Source organism: Capricornis sumatraensis, chromosome 16 (assembly GCF_032405125.1).
Source record: "Capricornis sumatraensis isolate serow.1 chromosome 16, serow.2, whole genome shotgun sequence".
NCBI lineage: Eukaryota > Metazoa > Chordata > Mammalia > Artiodactyla > Bovidae > Capricornis > Capricornis sumatraensis.
This window is the reverse complement of record NC_091084.1, coordinates 50,159,994-50,177,946: the sequence shown is the minus strand read 5'-3', so window position 1 is coordinate 50,177,946 and position 17,953 is coordinate 50,159,994. Positions and strand designations below refer to the sequence as shown.

General features: G+C 41.5%; 1 protein-coding gene and 1 pseudogene across 1 annotated transcript; both read right to left on the bottom strand.

Moving 5' to 3' along the window:
- Positions 1–762: 762 nt before the first annotated feature.
- LOC138093225 (hemoglobin subunit epsilon-1-like) lies at positions 763–2,359 on the bottom strand (annotated as a pseudogene).
- A 12,779-nt stretch (positions 2,360–15,138) lies between these two features.
- Positions 15,139–16,762, bottom strand: LOC138093132 (hemoglobin subunit beta). The gene is made up of 3 exons (XM_068989245.1): positions 16,637–16,762; positions 16,286–16,508; positions 15,139–15,380 (listed from the first exon to the last, which is right to left on the bottom strand). Exons 1-3 carry the CDS (start codon positions 16,720–16,722, stop codon positions 15,252–15,254), a joined length of 438 nt encoding a protein of 145 aa, XP_068845346.1. The 5' UTR covers positions 16,723–16,762; the 3' UTR covers positions 15,139–15,251.
- Positions 16,763–17,953: the final 1,191 nt, after the last annotated feature.

The following is a 17,953-nucleotide window of genomic DNA, read 5'->3' as shown; positions in this document are numbered from 1 at the left end:
TCCTAAATCTAATTTTACTTTAGTACACATTACATTCAATCAGAATATGATGTAGGATGATTTCAAGTGTCTTAGCCTTGGCTTTGTAAGGAGACAGTGGAATCCTTTAGAAAAGGGTAAGCTATTGTTGGTTCACGGAGATTTTTTGAAAATTCTCAGCCACCCTTCAACTGATCTTCTTATCTCCAATTCAGTCTCATAAGATATATGATATCTTAGTTGACTCAAAATGTACATTAGAGCAAACTAAAAAAGTAACCCTAGTCTAGAAGATGAATCCCTACAAAGCTTTTATTTTTTTCTGCAAACTCTCTGGCACGTACTATAAATCTATCTTGTTTTCTCTCAGACACCACTTACTACATCTGCCTTCCTGCTACAGTAAGTTTTTGCCACACTGCCCTGTGGCAGTCAGTCCCCAACTACAGAATAAACATTTCCAACCACAGAAAACTTCTTTCTCCACCTTAACTTTCTCCCAGTAATCCTAAATCCTACTAGAATGTCTGTCTTCCACTGATGAGTTTCCCAATGCTTCTCAAAGGACTGTTACTTCTTCCTATGTCTCTCCCCATCCTTCAGCTAATGAACCATTTCTCCTTTAGCACAAGATGAAATGATAGAGAAGATACAATGTTAATTTTTGATCCCTGAATAGAATGTACTTTATTAAACAGAAGCTGGGCTCTCAAGGCCAAACCCCAGTCCCCGTGGGCAGAAAGCAGGCACCGGGGACGCAAAATGGTGAATTGAAAAGAGGATTCAGTGGTATTTGTGGGCCAGAGCAGTGGCAACGCCAAAAGCAACACCAGCTTCTGCCAGGCAGCCTGCATGTCAGGGGTGAATTCTCTGCCAGAGTCAGTAGCCAGAATATAATCACATTGCCCAGGAGCTATTGGATGAGAGACAGAATGACAATTAAGTATGCCAAGTAGAAGTTTCCTAAAAGAGTTGAAGAAAATAATGGCTTAGTACCTACACTCACTCCCAAGCCCACATCTTAAACTGCTCCATGGGTTGTTACCTATACAATAAACTCAGATGAGCTTGTCCTTCAATTTAATTTAAATTCTATGAGCCCTCCATTCAACATTTTTCTACCTGTATCCCCTGCCTCTCTCCTATTTCACTATTTTTATTTGCCTCTCTCCCTCCCTCTAGTTTTTATATTCATAGGATTTCAGGATTGCATGGGTTCCTAGAATGAGTTTAGTAAAGTCTCCAAACTAAGCCTCTACTTAGTCACGATACTGATGGGTAATTTAATAGAGAACTGATCTATTTTTCTTTAAGATGAATGGCCTAAAAATTATTCTCCCAAATATTTTCCTAACTTCAATCATCAGGAATCACATATGATATTTCTCCTTCCTTGAGGTGGGACTTCATCTATCAAAAGTCAGATTTTATTTCTCCTTGAACAAATATGCTATTCTTTGGTATTTTCTGGGGGTAAATACATCCAGTTCTGACAGAAGTTCCCGAAAATTTTTAAGCAAACTTAAGGCTGTTCACTGTGACACCAATGGTAAAGAGCCTGCCTACCAACGCAGGAGATGTAAGAGATACAGATTTGATCCCTGAGTCGGGTAGATCCCCTAGAAAAAGAAATGGCAACACATGTCTGTATTCTTGCCTGGAGAATCCCATGGACCGAGGAGCCTGGTGGGTTACAGCCATGGGGTCACAAAGAATCTGACACCTGAAGCGACTTAGCATGCATGCACAGTAAGGCTGCCCATAGCTCTTTATGTCACTAGTCCTGAATCAAGGTGGGCTCGGTATGCCCAGTGGAAATCTGTCCTCCTAACACCTAGTTTAATCAACGAATTCTGAGATCTTTGCTAGTCGTTCCAATAAAACACTCAACTTCCATTATTATTGCAAAGTAAAAATCCAAAGGGAACACATGAACACTTCCTGAACTCACTCTGAAGTTCTCAGGACCCACGTGCAACTTGTCACAGTGTAACTCACTCAGCTCAGCAAAGGCATCTTTGAGGATGTCCAAGTTCTTAATAGCTTGTCCGAAAGAGGTCAGCACCTTCTTGCCATGGGCCTTGACCTTGGGGTTTCCCATTATGGCAGAGGCAGAGGACAAGTTGCCAAAGCTGTCAAAGAATCTCTGGTCCAGGGGTGGAGGACCAGTAGCCTATGAAATGGAACCAGCAGATAGAAAATCAGTGACTTGAAAATTTTTTCAGAATTTGCTGATCAATTTGTCAGGCTCATATTCACCATCCTCCCCCATGAAGTCCACTTCCTACCTGCCCAGAGCCTCGCCTCCAGCCTCTTCTACATTTACTTTGCGCCACAGGCCAGTGATAGCAGCCTTCTCCTCGGCAGTAAAATGCACCATGATGTCAAGTCGTGGAGCTTACAGGTGATCACAGAAGCATCAGAAGCAAGTCTGTGCTACTGTTGTATGCTGCGGCCTTTATTCTTTATTGATGAACTTTTTCCCCTTTGCTCCCCTTTGTCCTTTGAAGTCATTGGTCAAGGTTAGGCTATGTCCCTCAGGCATGGAGTAAGAACAGCTGATGGTCACAAAGAAGATGTATATTGAGTGTATGATAACATGTTGGTTCCTGAGACACCCTTCCTTTGTTATGTCCTCCTCCATCCTCAACACTATTTTCCACTCATTCCCCGTTTTTGCTCTCAGCTCTTCCCATGTCATCCTCCACGATGGCATCCATCTCTCCCATTCTCCTTCTCCCAGAATGATCCATGGAGTGTAGCTACGCATCAGACTAGGAAGGAGTTCCATTCAAACCATTTTAGTATTGGTTAAAGATGGTGAGATGGTGACAAGGACAAAAACATGCTCAAGATAAAAAATATTATTGTAGACAAGAAACTCAATCAGTTCTAGCTCTCTTGGGGAGTGAATTATAGCCAAGCTCTGGGTTTTATTTTTCCAAGGGAGAAAAAACAAAAACAAAAACACATATTTATGGTTACTTCATGAAGCTGAATGGAAATGCAAGGGATCTACAATAGAACTAAGTGCTCAATCCCAAATTTAAATATCCAAAGATTATTTCATATAGAGACCAGGCAGAATAAGCTTGCATCCTGTGCTTCCAGGGAACTCTCTTCATTTCTCTGTGACAACAAGAGACATTGTCCACTCTGGAGACATTGCCCTGAGTTTTCTTCTTGATTTTCTCTTATTACTGATACCAGTGAGGCAGATAAGAAGTCTGAAATTATTTAATAGTAGGGCTTGTGATCACACTAAGGAATAAATGAATTGATACGAGAGGCTAGGTGTTGGAGTATGTTTAATGTTTGTTGAATCCATCAGTGATGGGGACTTCAAATTTCTCTAGTGTCCTTGTTTTGTTTTGTATTCTGATGTCCCTGTTGTCTGTAGGCTCCCCTAAGAACACATTGTCATCATGAAATAGAGTCTGTACCTTACAACTTTTTCATCTACAGCCCACTGTTATTTTACTGGAGTCCTGTTGATATGATGGTAAGAAATGGGGGGAGGGGGAGAAGCAGCCCATAATTGTATAATTAAAAATCAGCCTTTAGTGGATCAGTTTTCCTGGGCTGTGACCTTCACAAGTATTTCTAAGCTTCCCCTCCCTTAAGAAAAATTAAAAAGACACCCTGGGATAGACTACCTAACCTCAGTCAGTTAGCTCAGTTGCTCAGGTGTGCCCAACTCTTTGCAATCCCATAGACTGCAGGATGCCAGACTTCCTTGACCATCACCAACTCCCAGAGCATACTCAAACTCATGTCCATCCTGTCAGTGATGCCATTCAACCATCTCATCCTCTGTTGTCCCCTTCTCCTCCTGCCTTTGATCTTTCCCAGCATCAGGGTCTTTCCCAATGAGTTGACTCTTTGCATCAAGTGGTTAAATTATTGGAGTTTAAGCTTCAGCATCCGTCCTTCCAATGAATATTCAGTACTGATTTTCTTTGTGATTGACTGGTTGGATCTCCTTGCAGCCCAAGGGACTTTCAAGAGTCTTCTCCAACACCACAGTTCAAAACATCAGTTCTCCATACTCAGCTTTCTTTATAGTCCAACTTTCACATCCATACATTCCTACTATAAAAAACCATAGCTTTGATTAGATGGATCCTTGTTGGTAAAGTAATGTCTCTACTTTTTAATATGCTGTCTAGGTTCCTCATAGCTTTTCTTCCAAGGAGCAAGGGTCTTTTAGTTTCATGGCTGCTGTCACCATTGGCAGTGATTTTGGAATCCAAGAAAATAAAGTCTCACACTGTTTCCATTTTTTCCCCATCTATTTGCCATGAAATGATGGGACTGGATGCCATGATCTTAGTTTTCTGAATATTGAGTTTTAAGCCAACTTTTTCACTCTCTTCTTTCACTTTCAGCAAGAGGCTCTTTAGTTCTTTGCTTTCTGTCATAAGGGTGCTATCTATCATCTTCATATCTGAGGTTATTGATATTTCTTCCAGCAGCCTTCATTCCAGCTTGTGCTTCATCCAGCCTGGCATTTCACATGATGTACTCTGCATAAGTTAAATAAGCAGGGAAAGTATACAGCCTTGATGTACTCCTTTCCTGATTTGGAACCAGTCAGCTTTTCCATGTCCAGTTCTAACTGTTGCTTCTTGACCTGCATACAGATTTCTCAGGAGGCAGGTCAGGTGGCCTTTTATTCCCATCTCTTGAATAATATTCTACAGGTTGTTGTGACCCACACAGTCAAAGGCTTTGGTGTAGTCAATAAAGCAAAAGTAGATGCTCTTCTGGGACTTTCTTGCTTTTTCGATGATCCAGCAGATGTTGGCAATTTAATCTCTGGTTCCTCTGCCTTTTCTAAATTCAACTTAAATATCTGGAAGCTCACAGTTCATGTACTGTTGAAGCCTGGCTTGGAGAATTTTGGTTTGCTAACATGTGATGAGTGCAATTGTGCGGTAGTTTGAATATTCTTTGGCATCGCCTCTCTTTGGGATTGGAATGAAAACTGACCTTTTCCAGTCCTGTGGCAACTGCTGAGTTTTCCACATTTCCTGGCATATTGAGCGCAGCACTGTCACAGCATCATCTTTTAGGATTTGAAATAGCTCAAACCTAGGATGACACAATTCTAGGTCAAGAGAGCAGATATTTTATCACTGAAATAGAAGACCAATGAAAGGACAAGAAATGTCTGTCTACACTGTGAAGAACAGCCCTTGTGTGAATAAGAGTATTTTTTTCCTGGATTTGGTTTGCAATGATATGCTAGTTTCAGGTGTTCAGCAAAGCGACTCAGTTACGCAGTAAGCCCCTGTATGTGAACCTTCAAGTTGCAATCTTTCAAAGATGCGAACATGTGTTCCATCTGCTTCAGATGTGAGTCAAATTGCAGCTTGCTCTCCATCTCCTATTGCTGATGATCCTCCAGCTCTGCCATCTCCCACTTCTTCTCCCTCCTCCAGGCAGTAGCTCCTCTTGCCTGTTCACTCGATGCCAGCCCCCGTATGCCAGCTGCTGTGCGGTACTACTGTAGTTTTCAAGATAGCATGTTTTAAGATAAAAAACGTTGTCTTTATTTTTTTGTATTTATTTTTTATGGTATTTGTGTAAAAAGTATTGTAAACATATTACATACTGTACTATATGTCTGTTTATATCAGCTGATTATGTCAATTGACTGAGGGCATGCTCAGTCATGCCCAGCTCCTTGTGACCCTATGGACTGTAACCTGCCAGGTTCCTCTGTCCATGAGATTTTCCAGACAAGAATACTGGAGCGGGTTGTCGTTTCCTTTTCCAGTGGATCTTTCTAACCCAAGGATTGAACCTATGTCTCTTACATCTCCTGGATTGCATGTGGATTCCTTACAGCTTGAGCCACCAGGAAAGCCTTGTTAGTTTGGTACCTAGGCTAACTTTGTTGTACCTAGGATTGGACCCTCAGAATTGAACTCATTCATACAGAGGGGACTTAATGTTTATATATATATATATATATATATATATATATATATATATATATATATATATATATATATATATATATATATATTTCAGATTATTTTCCCTTATAGTCTATTACAAAATATTGTATATAGTTCCCTGTGCTATGCAGTAAGTTCATCTATTTAATATATAGTAGTGTGTTTATGTTAATCCCAAGCTTCTAATTTGTCCCTTGCTCACCTTTCCTCTTTGGTAACCAAAAGTTTATTGTCTGCAGGTCTATTGCTCTTTTGTATATAAGTTCATTTGTATTATCTTTTGTTGGGGGGCTTCCCTGGTGGCTCAGTGGTAAAGAATCTACCTGCCAGTGCAGGAGATGTAAGTTTGATCCCTCGGGCAGGAAGAGCTCCTGGAGAAGGAAATGACAACCCATGCTTGCCTGGGGAATCCCAAGGACAGGAGAGTCTGGCGAGCTACAGTCCATAGTAGTAGTGAAGTCGCTCAGTCATGTCCTGACTCTTCGCGACCCCATGGACTGTAGCCTACAAGGCTCCTCCATCCATAGGATTTTCCAGACCAGAGTACTGGCATGGGTTGAAGAGTCAGACACAACTTAGTGGGTAAAGAACAACAATAGTACACATACACACACATCTTTTTTATCCATTCATCTGTTGAGAGACATTTAGATTTCTTACTTGTCTATTATTGTAAATAATGCTACTTCAAACACAGCAGTACATGTATCTTTTTGAATTACATTTGATATATTAATTAGTAGACTTAGGGCTCTAGGATTCCAAGGCAAATTTCTATAGATCCACAGTATGAGGACAGTGATTCTTTCCTTAGACCTTGGATATGAGGATCAGACATTGTCAAAGCCCAGGGAATAAGAATCAGATTCTATAAGACCAAGAGTTGGGGAAATAAACCCCACCTGAAGCAAACAGTTTGAATATATCCCATTCTCTTTCCAGAGTGTGGACACCAGCCTTCTTTTAAATTCAGGGTGTGAGGCTGGTCCCTCTCCTTCTCCCTCATACCCACTTCAGGGCTCTATATCCTTCTCTGGAAACTGTCTTTGCAACAGAACTGGCATGTCTCCAGGGATCTAATCCACCTCTTGCTTTCTTATTACTAAATGTTGTGGAAAAGGGCTTTAGAAAGGTTATAGGGTTGAAAGGCAGCATGTCTATAGCTTGGTAAAGCCTTATGAATTCCGATTCGGAAGTCACATAGCCTGAATAGAATTTCATTTTTACTTAGGTGCTTGCTGATTCAAGCTATTATCTCAGCTGCCCATTCTGAAATATTTTACTTATGCCTCCTATGAAATACCATGATTATTGTCTCTTTTTCCCAGATGAAAAACCCAAAGTTTAGAGAGATAAGTGATATGTTTATCCATGATACATCAGAAAGATTAAATGGTCAGAAAAAAATTAGATTATTCATTTAAGCTTATAAGTTAAAATTAAAATTAAAATATTATATCTAAAGGTATTTGAATAAAAAGGACTTTTAAAATGAAATATCAATAACCTCAGATATGTAGATGACACCACCCTTATGGCAGAAATAGAAGAAGAACTAAAGAGCTTCTGGATGAAAATGAAAGAGGAGAGTGAAAAAGTTGGCTTAAAGCTCAACATTCAGAAAATGAAGATCATGGCATCTGGTCCTATCACTTCATGGCAAATAGATGGGGAAACAGTGGAAACAGTGGCTGACTTTATTTTTCTGGGCTCCAAAATGACTGCAGATGGTGACTGCAGCCATGAAATTAAAAGATGCTTGCTCCTTGGAAGGAAAGTTATGACCAACCTAGACAGCATAGTAAAAAGCAGAGGCATTACTTTGCCAACAAAGGTCTGTCTAGTCAAGGCTATGGTTTTTCCAGTGGTCATGTATGGATGTGAGAGTTGGACTATAAAGAAAGCTGAGCACAGAATTGATGCTTCTGAACTGTGGTGTTGGAGAAGTCTCTTGAGAGTCCCTTGGACTGCAAGGAGATCCAACCAGTCCATTCTAAGGAAGGACTGATGCTAAAGCTGAAACTCCAATACTTTGGCCACCTGATGCAAAGATCTGACTCATTTGAGAAGACCCTGATGCTGGGGAAGATTGAGGGCAGGAGGAGAAGGAAACGACAGAGGATGAGATGGTTAGATGGTATCAACAACACAATGGACATGGGTTTGGGTGGACTCCAGGAGTTGGTGATGGACAGGAAGGCCTGGAGTTCTGTGGTTCATGGGATTGCAAAGAGTCGGACACGACTGAGCGACTGAACTGAACTGAACTGCTTATAAGTTAAAATTGATAAAATAAAAATATTATATTTGCTGCTGCAGCTAAGTCACTTCAGTCGTGTCTGACTCTGTGCGACCCCGTAGATGGCAGCCCACCAGGCTCCCCCATCCCTGGGATTCTCCAGGCAAGAACACTGGAGTGGGTTGCCATTTCCTTCTTCAATGCATGAAAGTGAAAAGTGAAAGTGAAGTCGCTCAGTCGTGTCCCACTGTTTGCGTCCCCATGGATTCTTTGCATCCATGGATTTCTCCAGGCCAGAATGCCAGAGTGGGCAGCCTTTCCCTTCTCCAGGGAATCTTCCCAACCCAGGGATTAAACCCAGGTCTCCTGCACTGCAGGCAGTCTTTACCAACTGAGCTATGAAGGAAGCCTGTTGCTTTCATTTATTTTTATGATTAAATTTTTGAGAAATCCCAGGGGTTTCATGTCCAGTTTAAATACTATTACCTAATGTAGTCTATGGGAGAAGGAAATGGCACCCCACTCCAGCACTCTTGCCTGGAAAATCCCGTGGAAGGAGGAGCTTGGTGGGCCGCAATCCATGGGGTCGCTAAGAGTTGGACACGACTGAGCGACTTCACTTTCACTTTTCACTTTCATGCATTGGAGAAGGAAATGGCAACCCACTCCAGTGTTCTTGCCTGGAGAATCCCAGGGATGGGGGAGCCTGGTGGGCTGCCATCTATGGGGTCGCACAGAGTCAGACACGACTGAGGTGACTTAGCAGCAGCAACAGCAATGTAGTCTATGAACTAAAACATAGCATGCCATTGAAAAAGAAATCTACACATATCTGAAACAGGATAGATTTGAAGTTAAGTAACTAAGCAGGGCTTAAATGGAAGCAGTGCTGCTTATATTTAGATCCTACCCATTAATAAGATCATCTGCTATGAGAAATTATGAGAAACTAGGATCCTTTGTATTATATGGTCTAGTGAGAGCAGTTAGAAATTGCTCCTCTCCCAAGCCCCTTTCCATGCCGTGCCATGCTATGCCACTTTAGTCATGTCTAACTCTCTGCGACTCTATGGATTGTAGCCTGCCAGGATCCTCTGTCCATGGGATTCTCCAAGCAAGAATACTGGAGTGAGTGCCGTGCCCTCCTCCAGGGGATCTTCTGACCCAGGGATCAAACCTGTACTTCTTAAGTCTCCTGCATTGGCAGGAGGGTTCTTTACCACTAGCACCACAGGGGAAGGCCCAACCCCCTTTCAAACTTTGCTCATTCTAGCCCCAGAAAGACTCTTTCTGAAACCAAATTTCCACAGACTCTATCTTACTGAGTCTGAGTTATCTCTGAGGGAAAGGAAAGCTTCTTAGATCCCTAGACCAACAAGCTACTGTAGTCCTGCTTTCTACTCTAGCCCATTCAGGCATTAGTGCCACCAATTATTTCCTGTACCTGTTTCGTTTAGTCTTTTTCCTTTCCCTTTCCTTTATTCTTCTCCTTCTTCTTTTTCCTCCTCTCACCTCTCTCCTTCTCCTTCTTCTTCTCTTCTATCTTATTCTTCTCCTCCATCTCCTATTTCTTCTGTGTTCACATGCTTTCTGGGGCTTGGAAGGGGGTGGGGCATTTATTTTATTTTGGTGTGTTTTTAATTAACAGAGATAGACAGATCCAGTGGTTTTCTTCTTCTACGTACCCTGGCTGGAGATAGCTCCGTGGATCAGAAAGTGTGAACATAGATAAAGGTTCAGGAGTACACAGAGCTGTGGCAAAGGAGAGTACTAGCTAAAGACAAAGAAAGCCAGGGTGCTTCTTCAAAGACTCTGTCCTTAGTCTCCACGCAAGTAGATAAGTGAAAGAGATTATGAGTTTGTGCTTGGGCGTCTTGCATGGTTAACTGTTCAGAAATGCCTGGTCAATATGCCCTGTGTAAAATGTGTGTGTGTGTGTGTGTTTATAAATAAGGTTACAGTGGCTAGATAAAAGGCAAGGCCTTGAAAGCCATATGAATAAATTTCACTCTAATTTTAATTGCAATTAAAAATAAACTTAGTTTAAAAAGTTATGAAAACTAGTTTAAATACAAAAAACAGACACAACATCACCTGAAAGAAAAAGAATGCTTCTCAGGCCAGAAACTCTGAACTATAATCTTTGGAATGTTCCAATGTGTCAAAAGTGTGTTAATCGTTAGAGAATTGAACAATAAGGGAAGTATAGGAAAAATAAGGTTGTTCTGTTGGCTTAGAATCTAGAGACATTGAACCTCACATAATATTTATGTTCAGGCCATATCTACCTTTCCCATGAAGAGGATGAATAAGCCATGTCTGAACTTACTGTCAAGATGCTTTCTTGGCATGACTGAATCCAGCTACCTGCCTTGTAAGTTTGCTTCCTCTACTTTTACTTGATTGATATAAGGAAAGCATGTATTACTCACGAAGACATGAAAATTCAAGTTATAAATCCCAATATAAATTAATAAATAAGTACATTGATTTCTATTTTTAGGCTTGTGTGCCTTTTATTTTGACCAAAATACGTCTTCAAGAGTCAATCTCAACCTACAAACAAATGGGCCACATTCTGAAACTAACTAATTTGATCAAGGCCCTGTTTGCTGAGGTCAAAATAGTGCTGATTGGCATTACCTCTTTTGACATTACTCCACTAATGTTTTTGTATGCGTGTAGTGGTGGGTGCTTAGGTATGTGTTCACACATGCCAAGTTGCTTCAGTCGTGTCTGACTCTTTGCAACCTGGACTGTAACCTGCCAGCTCCTCTGTCCATGAGATTCTCCAGACAAGAATACTGGAGTGGGTTTCCATGACCTCCTCCCAGGGATCTTCCCAACCCAAGGACCGAACCTGTGTCTCCTGCATTGGCAGGTGTGTTCTTTACCACTAGGGCCAACAGGGATGCCCGTTTAAATGTATAGGTGCCAACAAGCATGAATGCGCACTAAGTCACTTCAGTCTCATCCTACTCTATGACCCTATGGACTGTAGCCGGCCAGGCTCCTCTGTCACGGGGTTCTCCAGGCAAGAATACTGGAATGAGTTGCCATGCCTTCCTCCAGGGGATCTTCCTGACCCAGGGATTGAACCTCGGTGTCCTGTGACTTCTGCATTGCAGGTGGATTCTTTACCACTGAGCCACAGAGGAAATCTGTAGGTGCCAATATAAATATTAGCAATCGTTATTGTATGAAATTTGGCTTTATTATGAGTGATACAGGAAAATACCAGAGAACCTTGGACAAAGATATTACCATACACAATTTGCATTTTTACCAGTGTGTTTTGACTACCATATTGGGAAGACACTGTCAGGAGCAGCAGTAGAATGATCAGTTAGGAGTCTACACTAAGCATTCAGGTGGAGACTACATTGCCTTACATGAGGGAGGTGGTAGCAAGGAGTTAACCTGTAAATAAATGTTTAACACCAAGTGGATTTTCTAATAGGATGTGGAATTTGTGAGCTGTTGGCATGTGTATGAGCATGCATGCACGCAATGCTCTTGTACGTGCTAATTTCTGAACGTGGGTATCTGTGTGGAAGGATGTGAAAGCCAGACAAGGAGAGTCTTTATGTTGAGTTTGGTCAATTCCTTTGTTCATCATCTAACTGCCTCAGAATTCTTGCTTTTAAATAAGGATAGTGGTACTTCCCTGGTGGTTCTGTGGTTAGAAAAACACCTGTCAGTGTAGGGGATACAGGTTTAATCCCTGATAAGTCCAGAAAGATTCCATGCCACTGAGCAATTAAGCCCGTGGGCCACAACTGCTGAGCCTAAGCACCGCAGCTGCTGAAGTCTGTATACCCTGGAGTCCATGCTCCGCAGCCGGAGAAATCACAGTGAGAGGCCTAAGCACCACAGCTGGAAAGTAGTCCTTGCTTGCCACTACTAAAGAAAGCCTATATGCATCAATGAAGGGCTAGAGCAGCCAAAATTAAATAGATAAAATGAAGATGGTGGATGGTAGGTAAGAAAATCAGAAAATATCTCTGGAGCATGTTCACACATTCAAATTTTAGCCAAAGTGACGTGAACAGTGACAGCACTTTGTGGCTGCTGATCAGAGGCCTAGAAGGTAAGACATTTTCCCCTGAGAGCAGCAGCACCAAGACAGGCCTGAGATGGTTCCTAAAGTCGGGCGTTCCCTGGTGTCATCCCCAGTCAGATCTGCCCAGCATGTCACAGGCCCTTTGTCAGCTGATGTCAGGGGTGCCCTAAAATCATTAATGATGTTTTCCTGTTCCTGTTTCATGCCCCCCTCTTTCATCCTCATATCTCAGTCCATAACCAGAGAACCCTGCAAAGAGGATGTACACTATGTGGAATTTTAAAAATGTGAGACCTAGGACTTGCCTGGTGTACAGTAGATAAGAATTTGTCTGCCAGAGGAAGGGACATGGGTTTGACCCCTGGTCTGGGAATATTCCACATGCTGCAAAGCAACTAAACCTGAGCCTCCTGGCTACTGAGGCTGCACCAGACTACTGAGGCCCACACACAGCTACTACTGAAGCCCATGCACCCGCGAGCATGTGCTCCACCAGGAGAAGACACTGCAATGAGAGGTCCACACACAATGAAGAGCACAGTTTTATCTCTGATTTGACCCCCTAAAACCTTTGACCTAAAAATGAGAGACTTTTCTTTAACTTGTTGATTCTAGATGTCCATGGCAATTCAACTTTCTTTTAAACATGGATGCTGCTAGCATGGTTCCCTTGTTGTTAAGATCCATTAAAAAGAAGGCTCCAAAATTCCCTCCTCTTCAATGTTGCCATTTCAGCCTGAGACCTTTTGCATTTAGGAAGAGATGTTAAATGAGTCAACTTACTCTTTACAAATTTTCACCTGACATTAACTTTTGTTAAAAGTCAAAGTAGAGAACTGTGTTGAGACCTTTTTTTTCATTACCCTACAACATTTAAAGATGACATTATTTACACATTATATATACAAATTGACAAGGGTAGCTGATTTTTCACAAGGTCAGAGTAGTAATTTTTTTCAGTCTTGGCTGTCTGATTTCAAAATGATGTTCTAAACTGTTAAACCACTCTACTTTACTTTTTGATTAGAAGTGCAAACATCTCGTGAGTAATGTCTAGATGGTATATTCTTGTTTGTGAACTTTTAACTTTAAGAATGCATCCACAGTGTACACCAAAATATATTATCTATTCTATTCTATCTCAGGCAGTTTTTTCTTTTTTCCATTGTCTTTCCTGTTTACCCGAAATTCTCAGAATACACAAAGACATTATTCATCAGTGGTTTGGCCTATGCTATCCTCCTTTTCTTTTCTGACTTTTGCCTTCTTGTCTTTTGGACAATTGTCTATACTACTTATCTTTACCACCCCTTTCATACCAAGGGCTTCATCATCTGATCTCATAAAATCCTTGAACACACTCATTTACAGTCACTTGTTAGATGTGTTAGTTTCAGAATCTCCCCAACTAGATTCAGAACTGGGAAAGGAATAAGTCAAAGCTTGCATATTTAACTTATTCGCAGAGTACATCATGAGAAATACAGGGCTGGATGAAGCATAAGCTGGAATCAAGATTGCCAGGAGAAATATCAGTAACCTCAGATATGCAGATGACATCCCCCTTGTGGCAGAAAGCAAAGAGGAACTAAAGAGCCTCTTCATGAAAGTGAAAGAAGAGAATGAAAAAGCTGGCTTAAAACTCAACAGTCAAAAAATGAAGACCATGGCATCCAGTCCCGTCACCTGATTGCAAAGAGATGGGGAAGCAATGGAAATAGCTACGGACTTTATTTTCCTGGGCTCCAAAGTCACTGAAGGTGGTGACTGCAGCCATGAAGTTAAAAGACGCTTGCTCCTTGGAAGAAAAGCTATGACCAACATAGACAGCTTATTAAAAGGTGGAGACATTGCTTGGCCGACAAAGTTCCATCTAGTCAAAGCTATGATTCTTCCAGTAGCCATGTATGTATGTGAGAGTTGTATCATAAAGAAAGCTGACTGCCAAAGAATTGATGCTATTGAACTGTGATGTTGGAGAAGACTATCAAGAGTCCCTTGGAGTGCAAGGAGATCAAACCAGTCAAATCTGAAGGATATCAGTCCTGAATAGTCATTGGAAGAACTGATGTTGAAGCTGAAGCTTCAGGGTATTTCAGTCTCATGGCCACCTGATGTGAAGAACTGACTCATTTGAAAAGACCTTGATGCTGGGAAAGATTGAAGGCAGGAGAAGGGGACAACAGAGAATGAAATGGTTGAATGGCATCACCAACTTGATGGACATGAATCTGAGCAAGCTCCAGGAGTTGGTGATGGACAGGGAAGCCTGGCATGCTGCAGTCCATGGGATTGCAAAATATCGTACACAACTGAGCCACTGAAGTGAACTGAACTGAGATTCAGAATTAGGATGCAAGAGGGAACAAGGATTACTCAAAATTCATACGTCATTGTCAGACTCCAGCACAGAAGGTTCTGTCCTTCTTGTAGATCTTCATAAGATGATAGAGAAAAGTAGGATAAAAAGAGGTAGGGGAGGAAGAGCAATGGGGACAGTAAAACGCTTAAACAAAATCTTAAAACAGTGGTGTCATTAGGCAGAAGAACTGAATGGATCTAAGTGATGTTCTGGATAATTAGAGAGAAGACATTTATAAGAAAGGCTAAATAACATAATTTATTTAAATAAAACATACCAACGATCTAACTACCAAATCAAGCTGCAACTTGAATTCTTTAAGGCAGAGTAAGACTAAGGAGCAGAGCCTATTTTCCAATAACATCAGCTGTTTACAACCATCTTGTCATTGGGTCCAAGATACTGATATATTTTCTCAAAGTCTCAACTTAGCCCTTCATTTCTTTATGTCTTCAGTGCTTTGCCCTCCCAAGTGCCCATCTGAGTAAGAGACAGTGAAATAATTTAAATACACCAGTGCAATGAGAATAAGTGTCTTTATTAAGCAGAGGCCAGATGCTCAAAATGCTTCATAATTTTTCCACATTCAATTTTTGGGCTCTGAGGATGAAAAAACCTTTCCTGGAAATCAGGAAGGGGAGCTTAGTGATATCTGTGGGCCAGGGCATTGGCAACACCAGTCACCACCTTCTGAAAGTCAGCCTGCAGCACCGGGGTGAATTCACTGCCATAGTGGCGAGCCAGCACAACCACCAGCACGTTGCCCAGGAGCTGTGTAGAAAGACATTAAGCAAGGGCAGGGTTAGTGCAGGTTAGTAAAGTGAAAGTTGCTCAGTCATGTCTGACTCTTTGCAACCCCACGGACTATACAGTCCACGGATTTCTCCAGGCCAGAATACTGGAGAGGGTAGCCTTTCCCTTCTCCAGAGGATCTTCCCAACCCATGGATGGAAGAACCCAGGTCTCCCGCACTGCAGGCAGATTCTTTACCAGCTGAGCCATAAGGGAATCCCAAGAATACTGGAGTGGGTAGCCTATCCCTTCTCCAGCCATTCTTCCTGACCCAGGAATCAAACTGGGATCTCCTGCATTGCAGGCAGACTCTTTACCAACTGAGCTATGAGAGAAGTTCAAGGTTAGATTCAGGGTGTTTCAGTCTCATCCCAAGCTGTGACCATAGGATATAAGCACAAGGATGACTGAAGTGAAGATGTTACTACTGATGTGAATCTACCCATATCTTCCTGAATATATATTTAGAAATATTGCTCTCTTTCTAACTTAATCAGAACTTGTTATCATTTTTATTATTTTGAATCATTTCAAAAAGCAATAGAACATTTTATTCCTTGAAAGAAACAGATAAGGGGAAAATATTAGATAAGATTTTTAAAGTTGATAAAATAAATATTTTTTTTCAAATTAAACCCTCAAAATAAAAAGTATAATTAAAAAGAGGACATTGCAGACAACAGAGAACAAGAATGAATCAGAGGAAATGATGGTTGTGAGCAAAGAGGTTTAAAGAGTCTAAACGGTTCTGAGGAGTCCTTAGCTCTCTAACCAGAATACCTCTTCTCCATTCTAAATTGTGTCCTGTCATTCAGCCCTCTCCCCATGACACGAGCTTGACCATAAAGAGAACAAGGAAAACACTGAGGACTCCACGAACTCACCCTGAAGTTCTCAGGATCCACGTGCAGCTTATCACAGTGCAGCTCACTCAGTGAGGCAAAGGTTCCCTTGAGGTCGTCGAGATGCTTCACGCCGTTACTAAAGGAGTCTAGCACCTTCTTGCCATGGGCCTTCACCTTAGGGTTGTTCATAACAGCATCAGCACTGGACAAGTCCCCAAAGTGCTCAAAGAACCTCTGAGTCCAGGGGTAGACAACCAGCAGCCTAAGGGATGAAAACAGCACATGGTCAGAGGGAGTCAGCAGCTTTCAGAATCTCAGGGACGGCTCTGTCCTCACATGCCTAGGTGCCATTCACTCTCCTTAAACCTGTCTTGTAAGTGGGATACCTACCTGCCCAGGGCCTCAGCACCAACTTCATCCACTTTCACCTTGCCCCAGAAGCCGGTGACGGCAGCCTTCTCCTCAGCAGTCAGCATGGTGTCTGTTTGTGTGGCTGCTAGTGAACACGGTTGTGTCAGAAGCAAGTGTAAGCAGCAGCTGGCCCGGCTCTTCCTTTTATGCCCAGCCCTGCCTCCTGCCCTCCCTGCTTCTGTGAGCAGATTGGCTCGTGCCAAGTTGTGGTTCCACAGGGTGAGGCTTGAATGGTGATAGCCATACCTCTACTTGGTCTTCCTGGCACTGACTTTAGACCGTCAGCCCTCTTTCTGGGCATCTCAAGGTCTCAGTCATTCCAGCAATACACATTGCTACTAAAATCATCTTCCTTAGCAAGTTTGCTTGTAGAGATTTTAGAATCACAACGAGGTAACCTCTTGGAAACCTACCTCCTCAATTTTCTTATTACATAAATGAAGAATCTGGGCTCCAGAAAATGGAAAGGATTTTTCTACTATGATTCAATTTAAGACTATGTGGATGGATCATCTCCTGTGCCTTCAGAATATGCAAAAGAATTGCAAGTACAGCCTGGATAAAACCTCCGCCCCTGTTCTAAATACGCATCTCTTTTGTTTGCTTGTTTGGGATTAATTGTTCTGGTATGAAAACAAATATTCATTTGTTTATCTACTCATTCAATTTTTTTTAATTTAATTTATGACCAAATAAATAATGATAGAAAAATAAAATAAGTATGGATTGAGAGATCCTGTGAAATACTTACTCCATTAATCTGTATGTGAAAACACAGAGACCTCTCTATGCAGTAAGAAATACAAATAAGTGAAAAATCAATCATAACCCCAAGGTTTCAATAACCCTGAGAGAGGTAATGTGTTCAAAGACTAGTAGAGGCATATAACTTGTTTCCTCATGGACTGACCTGGGAAAGTGTCTGGAAGAACAGAGAAGCTTCTCCATGATTTAAAAGGAGGTATAAAATTGTGGAAAGACATTCCAGCTTGAATCAGATTATCTGTTTTCTTCCTCTAAGCCTCTAAGAATACTGTGTTCCTAAGAATTACTTCTATTTTATTCATCCATAATTTTGTTTTCTCTATATACTTTATACGTTCTTTCGCTAAAATTTATTCTTCATTATCTACAGCTTTTCATATATCTTCTCTCTTTGCCTCTCTTCTCACCCATATAATAAATCCTGTTACCTTCTTAGGCAAGAAAAAACTTCTGAGTTATAGAGGTCTGTTTCTTACTACTAGAAGATTCAATGAAAACAGCAAAAGCAGCAAGCATTTCTGAGCTCAGCAG